Genomic DNA, 15,968 nt, shown 5'->3' on the forward strand with positions numbered 1-15,968 from the left:
TAAAAATACAATCCCAGCAGGGCCTGTGAAAAGTCATGCAATAAATGGGTGGAAATGACCTTTTCCATAGAGATGACAAATGATATCTCAAATCTCTGAGCTAGAACGAAGCAGGACATTATAGTTAATGTATATAGTGCAAATTTATAGTTCAGGGCACTTCTTCTCCTTCAAAGTTCCAAGTCAGTTATCTTGCATTTTGTTATTTTGAATCCCATAGAATTATTCGTTTTGTTCCTCTGAATTTAACCCCCTCCCCAATAGTTCAGATCCATAAATCTAGGGAATTTGCAGTAGGTCTAAAGTAAAGGTCTAAAGGACACAGTTCTTTGAAGGAAAGTATTGAGCTAGCCTTCCAATTGTTCTGAATCTGGAGCTGTTTCACCTATCTGTATGCACAAGAGAGTTGAGCAAGTGCTACCCACATGATTAGCTTGATTACGATGAACTGCCCCTGGATTAAAAAATAAACTGAACTGATTTATCCCCATTCCCTACTTTGAAGATGCTAGACCAGGATTTCTCAACCAGGGTTCTGTGGAACCCTAGTGTTCCATGAGAGGTCCCTAGGGGTTCCCTGGGAGATCACAATTCATTAAAAAAATTATTTCAGATCCGGGCAACTTCACATTAAAGAGGTAAGTTCCATTCTTTATGTTTAGTTTAAGAACACTGTTAATGCATATATATATAGGGCCTACACATGAAGCGAATAGAATAATTTGGTGACTTCTGTCCTATATTTGAGCCTGAATGTGCAGGGGTTCCCTGGGGTCTGAAAAATATTTCAAGGGTTCCTCCAGGGTCAAAAGGGTAGAGAAAGGAGAACTAAACAATTTGGGGGAAAGAAAAGAGAAAATTGCAATTAGCTTAGTCTGTTTGCTTGTTCAGGGAAGGGTTGTCAGGTATGTGGGACCCGTTCCCAAATGGTCAGGAAGCTCTTCACTACCCATTAATTAATTTGGATGGTTAGTTCTTTCAAACAAAGGTCTGGTCTGCGGGCACCCACTATTTTTATTTTCAACTAATGCCTAGGGTTAGGGCTAGAGTTAGGCATTTTTGTAAATCAAGATGAGGATAGAGGCTGGTACTTCACTTTGAAGCATGCCAACTTTCAATACTTACTATTTTTATATACACATCAACGTGAAATCACAGCTGCCAGTTCTTTAGCTGGTGTTGGCCTTCATTCACATTGAGTTCTTCCCAAGAACCTAGGATGGTATAGTGTATCAGTGTATTATGTGTGTGGATCCAAGCCAGTGTGGCCTTTTATAGTTGAGAGATGGAATTTTTGTCAATGTACAGATTTTCTAAGTGTCGTCCAAGGTTTTTTGGTATGGTACCCAGTGTGCCGATAACCACTGGGACCACCATGGCTGGTTTATGCCATAATCTTTCAACGTCGATTTTCAGATCTTGATAAGTTGTGATCTTCTTCAATTCTTTGTCTTCTCTTCTACTATCCCCTGGTATTGACACATCAATTATCCACACTTCCTTCTTTTCAACCACAGTTAAATCTGGTGTGTTATGCACCAAGACTTTATCAGTTTGTATTTGGAAATCCCACAATATTTTAACTTGCTCTTTTTCAACTACTTTTTCAACTATATGTTCCCACCAATTTTTCATTACTGGCACATGATAATTTTTATGGATGTTCCAGTGAATCATTTTGGTGACTGTGTTATGTCGTTTATAGTCCGTTTGTGAGATCTTGCATGAGCTGAGTATATGATCTACTATTTCTTCTGCTTCTTTGCACAATCTGCACATCTGATGATTTTTCCATTCTGGCCTTGATTGCATTAGTTTGAATAGCTTGCTCTTGAGCAGCCAAAATCAAGCCTTCAATTTCTTTTTTGAACATTCCAGTTGTAAGTCATTGCCAGGTTTTATATTCATCCACCTTCCCCTTTTGTAGAAATTGACCATGTAATGCTTTTCCTTGCCAATATTCTGTTCGTGTTTTTATTACATTATTTCAATATTCATGTTTTGTTTCCTGTACATTCAGTAATACTATTCTAAAGCCTTTGACTGTGTGGACCATAACAAATTGTGGCAAGTTCTTAGTGGTATGGGGATACCAAGTCATCTTGTCTGCCTCCTGAAGAATCTGTATAATGGCCAAGTAGCAACAGTAAGAACAGACCATGGAACAACGGACTGGTTTAAGATTGGGAAAGGAGTACGGCAGGGCTGTATACTCTCACCCTACCTATTCAACTTGTATGCAGAACACATCATGCGACAAGCTGGCCTTGAGGAATCCAAGGCTGGAGTTAAAATCTCTGGAAGAAACATTAACAATCTCAGATATGCAGATGATACCACTTTGATGGCTGAAAGCAAAGAGGAACTGAGGAGCCTTATGACGAAGGTGACAGAGGAAAGTGCAAAAGCTGGCTTGCAGCTAAACCTCAAAAAAACCAAGATTATGGCAACCAGCTTGATTGATGACTGGCAAATAGAGGGAGAAAATGTAGAGGCAGTGAAAGACTTTGTATTTCTAGGTGCGAAGATTACTGCAGATGCTGACTGCAGTCAGGAAATCAGAAGACGCTTAATCCTAGGAAGAAGAGCAATGACAAATCTCAATCAAATAGTTAAGAGCAGAGACATCACACTGACAACAAAGGTCCACATAGTTAAAGCAATGGTGCTCTCTGTAGTAACATATGGCTGCGAGAGCTGGACCATAAGGAAGGCTGAGAGAAGGAAGATCGATGCTTTTGAACTGTGGTGTTGGAGGAAAATTCTGAGAGTGCCTTGGACTGCAAGAAGATCAAACCAGTCCATCCTCCAGGAAATAAAGCCAGACTGCTCACTTGAGGGAATGAGGCCAAACTGAAATACTTTGGCCACATAATGAGAAGACAGGACACCCTGGAGAAGATGCTGATGCTAGGGAGAGTGGAGGGCAAAAGGAAGAGGGGCCGACCAAGGGCAAAATGGATGGATGATATTCTAGAGGTGACAGACTCGTCCCTGGGGGAGCTGGGGGTGGCGATGACCTACAGGAAGTTCTGGCGTGGGCTGGTCCATGAAGTCACGAAGAGTCGGAAGCAACTAAATGAATAAACAACATCATTCAGTAAGTTCCAATTTTGACTTGCATTAATGCTTGTACTTGGCTGTCTTTTACATAATCAGCCAATGCATGCTTTTCTTCTTCAACAGTTTATTTGACTTGAAGTAAACCTCTGTCTCCATTGCTGTGGGGCAGGTATAATCTATCAATATCACTATGAGGATGTAATGCATAATGAATAGCCATGAGTTTTCTTGTTTTTCAGTCCAAACTGTCCAGTTCAGCTCGTGTCCAGTTAATAATTCTAACAGTGTGTCGTATCACAGGCCCAGGTATTGATGGCTTTGATGGTGTTTCCACTTTTCAATTTTGTCTTTAGCAATTTTCTTACTCTTTGGATATATTCTTTACTAATCACATTTTTAACTTGTCCATGCTTGATGTTACCCAACTGTAAAAAGCCCAGATATGTGTAGGCTTCTACCTCGTGGTTCCTGATGGTTTGGCCATTTGGTATTTCAGTTCCATTACTGTTCACGATTTTACCTCAATTTATTGCTACTGTAGCACATTTCTCTAGGCCAAATTCCATTGCTATATCTGTGCTAAAAATTCTTACAGTATTTGTCAATGACTGGATTTCGATTTCTGATTTTCCATAAAGCTTCAGATCGTCCATACAGTATAGAGCAAATGTGAGATTTTATTAGCATTTTTTTTTCCTGTTTGTTAGCCAAGATTTGTTTTCTTCAAAATCACTGAAAGTGGGATCATAGCAATGAAGAATAATAAGGGTGATAAGGAGTCACCCTGGAGATGCCTCTCCTAATCTTGACAATCCCATATTTTTCATTTCCAACCACTGCTTCTGTCTTCCACTGCTTCATTATTTTTTCTATAAACCTTCTAATGTTTTTACTGACAGCAGTTGCTTCCAAACATTTGATGATCCAACTATGTGGTAGTGAGTCAAACACCTTTTTATAATCAATCCAGACCATATGTAAATTGGTTTTTTGGTTTTGGCAATTCTCCAAAACCATTTTATCAATCAGAAGTTGATCTTTTGTACCTCTGCTTTTCCTTTTATTTCCTTTCTGTTCAACTGGAAGGTTGTCATTTTCTTCCAAATAATCTTGGATGTTGTCTGCTATTATACCTGTGAGTAATTTAAATATTGTAGGCAAGCATGTTATCAGCCTATGGTTGTCCCTTTCGCTGGGTCTTTTGGAATCAGAAAAGTTTTGCCAGTTATTTAACCAATCACCGATGTCTCTTTTATGCAGCACTTCTTTAAGCTGTTTAGCTATAATTGGATGTAAGCTAGTGAGATATTTGAGCCAAAAGCCAGGCAATTGATCATTTCAAGGAGTTTTTAATCATTTTTCACTCAATTTTTAACCATTTCTGCTGTTACAATTAGTTTTTTTTCCATTTGATTTTTACTAAATTCATCTTCACATTATTTTATCCATCCAGCATTTTTATTATAGTCTTTCTGAGTTTCCCATAGATCTTTCCAAAACTGGATTGTTTCCATTTTGTTTGGTTTTCCATTTTCAGAATTTCTACTGCCATTTATATTTTGGTAGAATCCCCTCTGGTCTGATTGAAATGGCTGATTTTGCTTAAATTAAATGATTCATGCCTCATAGCATTCAATTTTCCCAGCTATTGCTGTTGTTTGCTGCTTTATGATTTCCAAAGCTTCTTCAATTTTTCTGGTGCTAAGCCAGTGCTTTTTTTATTAGGCTTGTCTTGATCCTTACATTCTTCAAGTTTTGCTCTTTCATGTCCTTTAAATTATTTGTGTCTCATCTTAATTTCTTTTTGTTGGCCCCCAGTCTGATCTTCCACTTTGGAATTGACTATGATTTTGCTTTTGGTCTTCTAAGTTTGATACTCAGTTCTTCTGTAACCACCACTGCTGTACTGTAGGCAAGCTGATTGGTTTGTTCAATAGATGTTATTTTAATTGTTGCAAGTGCCTTCTCCTTCTCCTTCTCCTTCATTATAGGTGCCAGGTCTTTCTCGGGCAGTCTTTGTCTTTCTACTGGTAATTCTGCATTGCCATAATTTTCTCTTTTAATTCTTCTTGTTGGGGAGTCAGCTGATAGGTTGTTTCAGTTCTGACTTGTAGTGGTTCTATTGTTATCACTTCTTCTAAGTTATCATTTCTGTAGTTCAAGTCAGCTGTTTCCTCTATATTTCCAATTGTTATTATCTGAGTTTCTTCTACTATTCCACTATTGTTTGGGGGGTCTTCCATTTTCACATTTTTTTCTGAATCTCTTCCAGTTCTGCATCCCTGAATGTTTTATTTTTGCTTATGAATCTCCTTTGATCTGCTAATCCTTGCTCAGTGATATTTGAGTCTGGATAAATTCCTTTCCGCAGTTCAAACATTTGCTTTAAGTAGCCCCACTTTTTTGGTTCTGATTTATAATAGCGGGCCATAATGGCGCGGTTTTCAAACACAGTATAGTTTTGTCTTGACTGTGGTTGTACTTTGAGTAATCCTATAGGGCTAAGCCCCAGTTGCCCAGCCATAGCTCCTGAGTCCCATTGCCCACTTGTCGACATTCTAATACCTGATGCAGTCCTTGTTGACCCGGGTGATGACCGATCCTATATAGGCTTCTTTTCCTGTTTTCTCACCATAGTTAATGGGTTGACGGATACGCTTAGTCTGGCTCTTCTGCTGAGACCTGTCTGGCATGGATGATCCATCTGGTAGAGTACACTACCGCCAGCATAGCTCTCAACCTCATTAGAGCATCACAAGCCCATTTCCCATGACAAGGGGGAATCCACAGAGGGGCTGTTGTTGTTTAAATAATTAGTATGTAAAATAATCTTTAAAAATAGTCAGGTAGAGCGCAAAGCCAAATTGCGTAAGACGTAGAGGCAATCATTGCATTCTTGTGCCTTTAGCTTCACATTGCCTGTTTAATGCAGACTTATTGAAGTCACAAATGTAGAAGCAGTGAAAGACTTTGTATTCCTAGGTGCGAAGATTACTGCAGATGCTGACTGCAGTCAGGAAATCAGAAGACGCTTAATCCTTGGGAGAAGAGCAATGACAAATCTCGATAAAATAGTTAAGAGCAGAGACATCACGCTGACAACAAAGGTCCGCATAGTTAAAGCAATGGTGTTCCCTGTAGTAACATATGGCTGCGAGAGCTGGACCATAAGGAAGGCTGAGCGAAGGAAGATCGATGCTTTTGAACTGTGGTGTTGGAGGAAAATTCTGAGGGTGCCTTGGACTGCAAGAAGATCAAACCAGTCCATCCTCCAGGAAATAAAGCCAGACTGCTCACTTGAGGGAATGATATTAAAGGCAAAACTGAAATACTTTGGCCACATAATGAGAAGACAGGACACCCTGGAGAAGATGCTGATGCTAGGGAGAGTGGAAGGCAAAAGGAAGAGGGGCCGACCAAGGGCAAGATGGATGGATGATATTCTGGAGGTGACGGACTCGTCCCTGGGGGAGCTGGGGGTGTTGATGACCGACAGGAAGCTCTGGCGTGGGCTGGTCCATGAAGTCACGAAGAGCCGGAAGCAACTGAACAAATAAACAACAAATTGAAGTCACATTTCCTGTCCCTATTCATGAATCCTCACCTTCCCATCCTGCTATATATTACTGTAGTCACACTGTTCACAGCTTTGTAGTCATCCCGCCCACAAATCGCAATAAACATCCTTGCAATACTCATATTTTTTCTACATTTTTTGTTCTTTTCTGACTCCTATTAAAATCAGCATATAAAAAGGCTTGATTAAGGGAATGGTAAGCACAGATGTACTGTATATACAGATTGCACAAAATACATTAGAACAGGAAAATCTGTTTGCCTACTAGTGTGTTAATACATGCAAGTAGGGAATGTTTTGGAGAATATGGGAATTTCGGAACTATGCCTGTAATTTTGATGCCATTTCTTCACGATGCAGCCAGTTCTTAAAACAGATGTAGCCAAAATCTTTTATCTCTTCAGTTGCAGTATTTAGCCTGTTCTGAGATGTACCTGTGTTTATAGATGAGGACATTTTGCCTGATAGAGAATCTAAAAGGAATTTGGAAGAAGGCTACAGGTTGAAATTATATTGAAGAAAGACAAAATGAGGTTTAAGAAGGAGGATGGAAATGTTCCTAAAGTTTATGAACGTTGTTTAGTTGTTTCATATCTGATACTTACTGTCATAATGAGATTTGTATGGTGGATTTTATAGCTATCCATGAATCTTCCACAATTATCAAGAGATCCCTGATAATTACTATTCAGATAGCACTAATTAAACAGATTGTGAGGTTGTTGTTTTTTTTTAATGGTGACATCCTAATGCTTTAGGATAGTCTTCCGTATTGGGTGCCCCCTTGCAGAAGTGTGAACTTCAGCTTAGGAACAGCAATGCTGGCTAAGTAATTCTGGGCACTGGGAAAATTTGGTTTAGGATTACAAAGACATTCATTCCATTTTCCTTCCTGAACCAGTAGGTAAACTAAAATTGATTGTACTTTAAAATCTCTGTTTTCCAATTTTTCTGTGATACAATTCTCCTCCCAAAAGGAAGTGTGCAGAAAAAATTACTATTTTGAGCAAAAACACATTACATCAAGGAACAATGCTCTGGAAAAAAAACATAGAATAGAAGAATCCATGCAAGGATGGCTACATTAGGACAATGTATTTCTGTGTGGATTTCTTTGCTTGTTCATTCTTGCATTTCTGTTTTGTTGTTTTTGTTAATTCATCTGACTAGACTACTGTGTTGCTTTTAGCAATTGGAAACTGTCAAGCTCTTTGACTCCTTAGCGATATGGGGTCTGTGTGTGTGTGTGTGTGTGTGTCTGAGTGTGTGTATTCATTAAATAAATAAATCCCCCCTGCCCTCCAAACAGGTCTAGCCAAGCAGCATTACAGGTTGCATTACAAGGTACTTCATTACTCACCTGTTCTTGGCAGCAAGTGATGTAGTATGAGGTAGGAAAATCCTGGTTCTATTAACAGAGATACTATTTGCTTGGTATTACCTGGTCAAGGTCATTTGCAATTTTCGTTAGTAATCACAAGTTTGTAATACTGGTGAGATTGAAAGGTTGCACTAAGCTAAGATCTTCTTCTTCTTTTTTTGGTATAAGAATTTTATTAGATTTAAAGCAAAGATAAAAACTACAAAAAAAGAAAAGAACTACAAAAAGAAAAAAGAACTAAAGAGATGTGAAAACACAAGAAAAAAAGAACTTTAAAGATTACATAAAGAGGTGACTTCGGACTTTTAACAGCAAGAAGATATAGTGATTTCCATGATCAATCCATTACTCTATAGCAGACCAAAGTCACATTATTTCTATAGATCGTTCCATTAGCACATTATAAAAATCACTAAATACAATTGTTCCTTCCCCTTATATTAAAAAAAAGAAAAGAAATATATAAACCTCCTATTCAACTTCCCCCCCCCAAAAAAAACAACATTTATTTAATTATTTCCTTCCTATCATTGTTCTATACATTTCTGTCCACTATAATAAAGACCAAACTAAAAAAATATAAATTGTCTGCTCTTATAATTAATAATACTGCAATTATAACAATCTTAATTCTCTTAAACCTAAAACCAGCATTTATTGTTTATACTTTATTAATCTTAATCCAAATCATTAAAAAAAGTATGAAGTCAAACAAGCCTTAAAAGCAATCCAAATGAACATTCTTAAATCCTTACCTCACTTCAAAATATACCAAAGCATTCACATATCTCCACATTACATACAGTACAATGCATTTTTCATTAAAAAAAAAAAATCAAACAGCCCAACTACTCTCCTTAAAAACTTTGACTTCTCAGCAAAAAACCTCCCATAAAAAAGGACCTCTTCTTTCCCATAACTTTCCATCAGAAAAACAATTCCATTTATAATTTGCAATTCAATCTGTCCCTTTAATTCCTTCAGTTCCACAATCTGGTCATTGTCAGCAAGTCTTGATCTCGCTATCTGTAGAAACATTTCTATCGTTGTTAGGTTCCTCAACTTCTTCCATGACATCCCCAGCCAGATGACACATTTTAAAGCTGATATTTTCTACAATGTCCTGAATATCTTGCAAAATAGCTTGACAGGAATAAAAAAAAAAATCTGTTTAAAAAACTGTTTAAGCTCACAACAGAACTCTGAGAAAGTCTGCTTGAAGTCCTCCATGTATCAGGCAGTAGATTATGGTTTCCCCTAGATACCTGACTAATAAAAGTAGGATAAATGAGTTAATGGAAAATTTCTGAAAGATGTTGACACAAGTGAAAGTATGCTAACAGGCAGTTCCCAAGGAAAGTGGCAACAGGAAGCTGAAGAGTCAAAACAGCAGACTCAACGTGTATGAAAATATTAAATTCTTCAAATTCAGTACTAAAATAATAGCAGGGAGGCAATTCTTTATTCTCAATCCTCCTTAGTATTTGAATGGGAAACAAGCCAAAACTTAAAAAGAGTTTTTAAAAAAATAATCCCAAAAATAATGATAAGCACCAAGAGAGTCTGCTTCTCCTTGCTGTAAAAAGCCACTCTTAGGATACATAAACTTAAAAAATATATAAATTGGGTGATTTAGAAATGGGGTTGGCTTGACTTAGTGTCTCTTTAAGGCTACAGTAAGGCTTGGAAATGGTGACTCCCAGCCTCCCAGAGGGTCTTACCAGATTGGCGCAAACGCTGTTTGTGGTTCTCTGGCTGCAAGTCACCATTCTGGAGGACAGATGGGATGATTCCAAGCATTTTCCTTATTCATGAAGACACTTATGGGCTTCAGGAAAAAGCCTGCCTGAGCCCCAAAAAATCACCAGATTGTCAGTTCTGTCTGTGGAATCCACGGGTAGAGCTGTTCAGTTGGCCATGTCCCCACCAGAAGTCGCACTAAGCTAAGATCTTGTTAACCATTTGTCAGCCATTGTTCAACAACCAATGGATGACTGAAATAGTGTAACACAGTGTTTTTCAACCTTGGCAACTTTCAGATGTGTGGACTTCAACTCCCAGAATTCCCCAACCAGCGTGATCAGGCACATTCTGGGTTTATATATAGTTGCATCAGCAGGCAAGTTCTGCAAACATTGAACAAATTCTATGGAAGGAGACAACAAATAAGAGACATAAAAACTGTTTTGAAGTTTCTGTTTTACATCTTTTCTTTTTCAAAGTCTGTGATTAAATTACATTTTGGAATGTTCAGAAAACTCCTAATGCACAATGTATATAACGATCGTGAGATCAATTAAACATTCAGTTCTGTTGTGGAAAAAAAAGAGCCCAGGGCATTCTTAACATTTTGTTTTATGAAAAGATAATTAATTTCAATGTTGAGATGGCATAAGGAAATTAATTGCTTTTATATGGTTCAGGCAGAATCTTTCCAAACCTTACTCTCGAATTGAGGCAGTAAATAATATTTACGTACTGTATATTACTATATATTTCAAGTTAGAGCTAAGTACAATTCACATACTTTTTGTACTTCACCCATGTTGTCAAAATGTGTTGGAAATCATCAAAAGGGCTCAAAACTCCTTGGTGGGGAAAAAAATACAATGATTTTGGATTTTATGATTTAACTTAAATCAAATTTGGTGGGGTATGAGGGAGGTTTATAAAATTAATATTGTGAGGAGGAGAAGAAACCCCTGCTTTTTTTCCTACCAGTCTTCACTCGAATGTCACAAAAATAAAATTTGTTTGTGAATTCTTTCAAAGGTAAGAAGAATTTTGATAAAAATTCTTCCAGGCAGAATAAGGTTTTTCTTGCATTTCTTTACTCATTCAGTTGCCAAAACATGTGTAAATACCCTGTTTTTCACTGTACAGTAATAACTCCAACATTTTGTGGGTTGTGCAGTCCTTGGTGCTCTCTGAGCCTTGCTGTTTTCTTGCAGACGTTTCATTGCCAGACTCCAGTGCCTGGAGATGTTGCCTAGCCTGGCAATGAAACGTCTGCAAGAAAACAACAAGGCTCAAAGAGCACCAAGGACTGCACAGTTCAACCCTGAGCTACAAATATTTGCTTCGATTTTGTGGGTTTTCTGGCTTCCCACTGTTTCATTATGAGTGATCTCCTCCATGATTTTTTGGGATAACAGTAGTTTTCATACACATTGTAACATTGTCGACGGTAAGATGCAATTGTGACCTCTACTTCAGTGTTGATCTCCCGAACCCGGAGAATCCCGGCTGAAAGTACAAACTCTTCCAGTTGGGCTTTTTTTGACAGGTGTTCTGACTATAGAAGACTTCCAGTCTTGAGAAAGTGTTGGGGAATCTCTCCTTCCTCTGGAAAAACTCTGAGGAAACATCTGCCCCCTTTCTCTGCCCACAAATCTGGTGGAGAATTTTGAAAGGCCATTTGTGTCACATTCTAATAAAATAGTCCCTAGGATGTAGAAAACAGATAAAAAGTTCTACTCCTGAAATATTCCAAATGGTGGGAGATTCATATAGAAGCTAGTAGTATTTCACATAATACATAATTAAATGTCTGAATTTTCATAACACCCTTTGCTCTGAAGGTTGAAAAGGAAGAGAAGTCTATCAGTGAGTGCTTGCAAGCTGTTTGATCATCTGAGTCATATGAAAACAGACTGCTGAACATGTTTGATTTTTTGTCTGATCACTTGGCTGCTCTTTCTATGTATTTACCTTAAATTATACTAATTAAAATTATCTTGCTCTTCTTGTAGATATTAGGCTTTGATCCAATCCATTTGGATGTTTCAAAATGATTCACAAAAATCTTTGGCAAACCCTAAATAGAACATTTAAGAAGTGAAAGCCTGATGTTGTAACTTTTTATTATCATAAAGACAATTTTATGCTGGGCTTTCCTACCATGGTATTCAAATGTTGAAACAACAAGTATATAAAAACACATACCAGGCCAATACATCATATACCATTCATTCATAAGATAATGGGCTGGATTTTTACTCCTGAAAAGAGATTCCCACTCATGAAGCAGGGATTTGGGGTATCTTCCTTCCTGTTGTTTCCTGGGCATCCAATGAAATTTAAAGGTTTAGATTGGTTCTTAGTGAAGTACAGCAGAAAGTGATTAGATACCCACATGCCAATATCCATCCATATAAGCACATATACTAGCACCTTTGAATCCAACTTGTCACATAAAAAAAATTACCAAATAAACACAGTTATGTGCATCCCTGGTTTCTCACAGCCCATCACAGCCAGTGAGATCATTTATTTGTCAGAACAAACAAACAAATAAATTAGATAGTCTCACATATTGGCACAACTAGTAAAATGACACTGTTCTAGTATTCCTTAATGACCTGAATCTCGAAAGGCTGGGCTTCCAAGTAGACTCTCTCCATTTCACTCCACTAAGCAAGTAGAAGCATGTTCAAGCAGGTCCTTTTTCCCATCTTCTGAAGACTAATGCCCTCCTGATATGTCCTAGCCTACAAATCCCATAACTTGCAAGCAAACGTTATCTGTGCAGTAATGTAAAGGGAGCAAGTTGGGAAAAGTTTGACAAGTCTTGCCTCTCAAGAGATGAGCAGATGGGGGACCCTGATCTAGGTGCAACTGATTTAATTTTGCTTTTGCTGATGTTCTTCTTCACAGGTTCTTCCCTTCTTCTGCCATTATGCACGTTGCCAGAAGACTGCACTGCAGTTTTTGAAGGGGGAAAAAAAATTCAGCGCAAAATAGATGCTGATAGCTTGATTAACTTTCTCTCCCCTCTTTCTCTTGAATTCTTTTAGCAGACAGACGATGCAGCACAGACCGATGGTCAGCAACAGACACAATCTTCTGAAAACACAGAGAACAAATCACAGCCCAAACGGCTGCATGTCTCAAATATTCCCTTCAGATTCCGGGATCCGGATCTCAGACAAATGTTTGGGGTAAGCAATTGCTTCCTTACGACATTCCACTTCTGCTTTTATTCCTTGTTTGTTTATTTGTTTGTTTATTTATACAATTGGTATCTATCTCTTTCTCATAACTCATTAAAAACCAACTTAGGAATCTTAGGAAAAAACAAAACGATTTGTCTAAACATTATACATTATACAATGTGTCAGGGCCCACAAAAAATACTCTTTCTCATTCAAGCATGGAGGTCAGGCTCACCAATGTCCTGGCCCCTGTGCCTGGGGGAAGACCCAGATTTTTAAGTTTTTCTGGAAGGCTACCAAGGTCAAAGTCATCCAAATCCTGGGGGGGATGCAATTGTAGGGGCCAGGCACTATGACAGAGAAGGCACACCTCCTTAACAAAGCATGTCCTCTTCAGCTCCTAGGACTTAGCTAGGCATCCCCATTTTGATGTCAAACTGAATATACACTTATATGCAATTTACCTGTCTCCTTGCTTTTGGTATTCCACTCCTGCGACAGTCTGCATAGAGTAAAAAAACAAAAGAGGAAAGTCTTATGAACTATCATATCTATTGCAGCTTATGGATTCATGAAAGTAACACCTACATTTTCCGATGAATTAAGTGGATTCCATAACCTCTATAAAAGCTTATGGCATAAGAGATGCATTAGCCTTTACCAGACTTTTGGTCCTGAAGCTGATTAAGGGTGCAATTGGACACATGCTTACTTCCAGGCATATCCCACCAAACTGAGGTTGAACTGAACAGGACTGCCCTGTAGCTCAGCAACTCTTCTGGAGATTGTTAGAAGCCAGTTTTCGAATTCTGGTAGCACAGAACTCAGCAAATGAAGAGCCACAGGCTGCCACGAACATAACTCTATGTGATGATTGCCTACTCTAAAATATAATCAGACTCACAGACAGAAGTTCAAGGATATCTGATTCAATAAAGAGCAGCATGCAGGATCACAAAGCTGAGAATACTAAAAGCGCGGGCAAATTCAAGCTAAAAACCCTCGGTGCAAACGAAATCCCTCCCCCTTAGAATCTTCTCAAGTCCATATCCAGAGGCACTCCTAACGGTTCCTGATGGTCTGCGGGAAAAGTCCTTGAACAGGCAAGATAACCCAAACACATTCCACTCCCCTGATTCCGCATACAGAGCTTGGTACAAGGTCTCACAGCAGCTCCCTCCCAAACAGAAACACACGTCAGCGTCATGGCATGGGAAACGTTACGATGTTTAAGATACATTGAAACAGTGAACATGACACTCTAAGACTTTGAAATACTAGCAGGGTTAGGGTTAGAAGTTAGAGTAGTAGTTACAGCTCCTCTTGCTAACTGGATCAGAGCAGCAAATTCTTCTCTCGAGATGTGCAATATTCAGATGCAAATCCCCCACAACTGATAAGGTCAGCTGAGCCCAGCAAATATGACCATCCCATGAGAAAGCTTTCCACTATCAAATGGAAAGGTGGAATGTAGGTGCTGAAATGTGGAAATTGTCTTAACAAGTGTGTCAAGTCCATCCCCCCACCAGAAAATATTAGAGCAGTAGGAATGCAGTCCAAGGTATGGTACTCCACAGAACCGTGAAGGGTCCTAGTCAGTCATCTGGTCCCAACCCTTGCCCAATGCAGGAATCTTCACACCATCCCAGACAAATGGCTGTCCATTCTTTTCTTGAAAATTTCCAGTGATGCATCCAGCAAGCAGGCTGTTCCATTGCTTAATAGCTCTCACAGTCAGGATATTCCTGTAGTGGCAATGCAGAAGGCCATTGTCATCTCAAGGAGTTGAGGACGTATGTGGATTCTCTCCCTCACACAAAGAAGATTAGAGTTTATTCTGAGTTGTGCTGATGCTTAGTTGGCTTGTTTTTATTTCTGCTTGGCATGAGGAGGGGGGAGATACAACCACATTTTTTTTTTTTGTAAGCACAAGCTCACTCCTCCAACAGCCCTCCAGAGAGTGTGAAGTAGGAGGGGAGAGATAAGAGAAAACCTCCCCAGATTGTTTGTTAAGCACTAGCTTATCTGTAAAACTTCCCAGGCTTTTGGATGATGTCATAGACAGTTTTTGGGCCTTGGGAAGCTTCCTAATCAAGGTCAGGTCTCATAGCCTGCAACCATGGAAACATGATCACAAGGTTTAAGGGCCAGACTTTGATAAAAACTCCTGGGCTGGCTTTTGGGGTTTGGGAGCTTCTGTACAGATCTAGTGCACTGGGTGCTGTAGAACAATTGCCACCCTGGGGGGTCCCTGTTGCCTTGGTCAGGAGGGTCCTGGCAACATAAAAGGGATTGAGTATCAACTTGCTTAGGTATGTTATGATTTCTTTCTGTATGCTATGCTTGTTCAATCTGCCTAAACTGTATTTCTGGTTTAAACTGTCTTTCTGTTTAACTCTGTTTGCTTAAGTTCGTAATAAAGCTTAAAGTTTCTTTATCCACTGGTGTGCTTATTGTCGCTGGATCTAAAAGAGCCAATTGTCTGAGCACCTGATCCCTGCTTGGACACTTGGCAGAACAATTCCTTCTTATTTCAAGTTTGGATCTCCCTCTGTGAATCTTCCACCCATTGGTTCTTGTCTTATCCTCCAGTGCTATGTAGAATAAATCCATGCTCTCTGCTCTGTGGCATTGCTTCATGTATTGGAAGATGGCTATCATGTTCCTAGTCTTCTCCTCTTTAGGCTAAACACACCAAGTTTCTTTAACTACTCCTCATAGGATTTAGCCTGCAAGCCCCTTTTTTTCACTGATGAGTTGCTTTAACCATAGAGCAGCTGACGTTGGAGCTATATAGCAGGCTGGTGGCTACTTCCATCATTTATTGATAGCAAAACGTCTTTCAAGCAGCATATTGGGAAGGATATCCGATGGGGGCCAAGTCTCTGTTCGTTATCTTTCTCCCCCATTGCCTGCCCGAATGCCTCAATCTGGAAGCTCTTCAGAACAAAGCGTGAGAGAGGGGCTATGGCTTCAGATCATTTGCCCCCGTGCTCCAAGAAGGCCACAAAGT

General features: G+C 39.1%; 1 protein-coding gene across 1 annotated transcript in view; it reads left to right on the forward strand.

The window, feature by feature from the left end:
* Positions 1-15,968, forward strand: part of RBFOX1 (RNA binding fox-1 homolog 1) — a 188,414-nt gene that overhangs the window by 36,589 nt on the left and 135,857 nt on the right. The window contains exon 2 of the mRNA XM_063314589.1: positions 12,818-12,961. Within this exon, the coding sequence (XP_063170659.1) occupies positions 12,818-12,961 (144 nt within the window). The remainder of the gene's footprint in view (positions 1-12,817; positions 12,962-15,968) is intronic.

Source organism: Candoia aspera, chromosome 14 (genome assembly GCF_035149785.1).
Source record: "Candoia aspera isolate rCanAsp1 chromosome 14, rCanAsp1.hap2, whole genome shotgun sequence".
In the NCBI taxonomy this organism is placed as follows: domain Eukaryota; kingdom Metazoa; phylum Chordata; class Lepidosauria; order Squamata; family Boidae; genus Candoia; species Candoia aspera.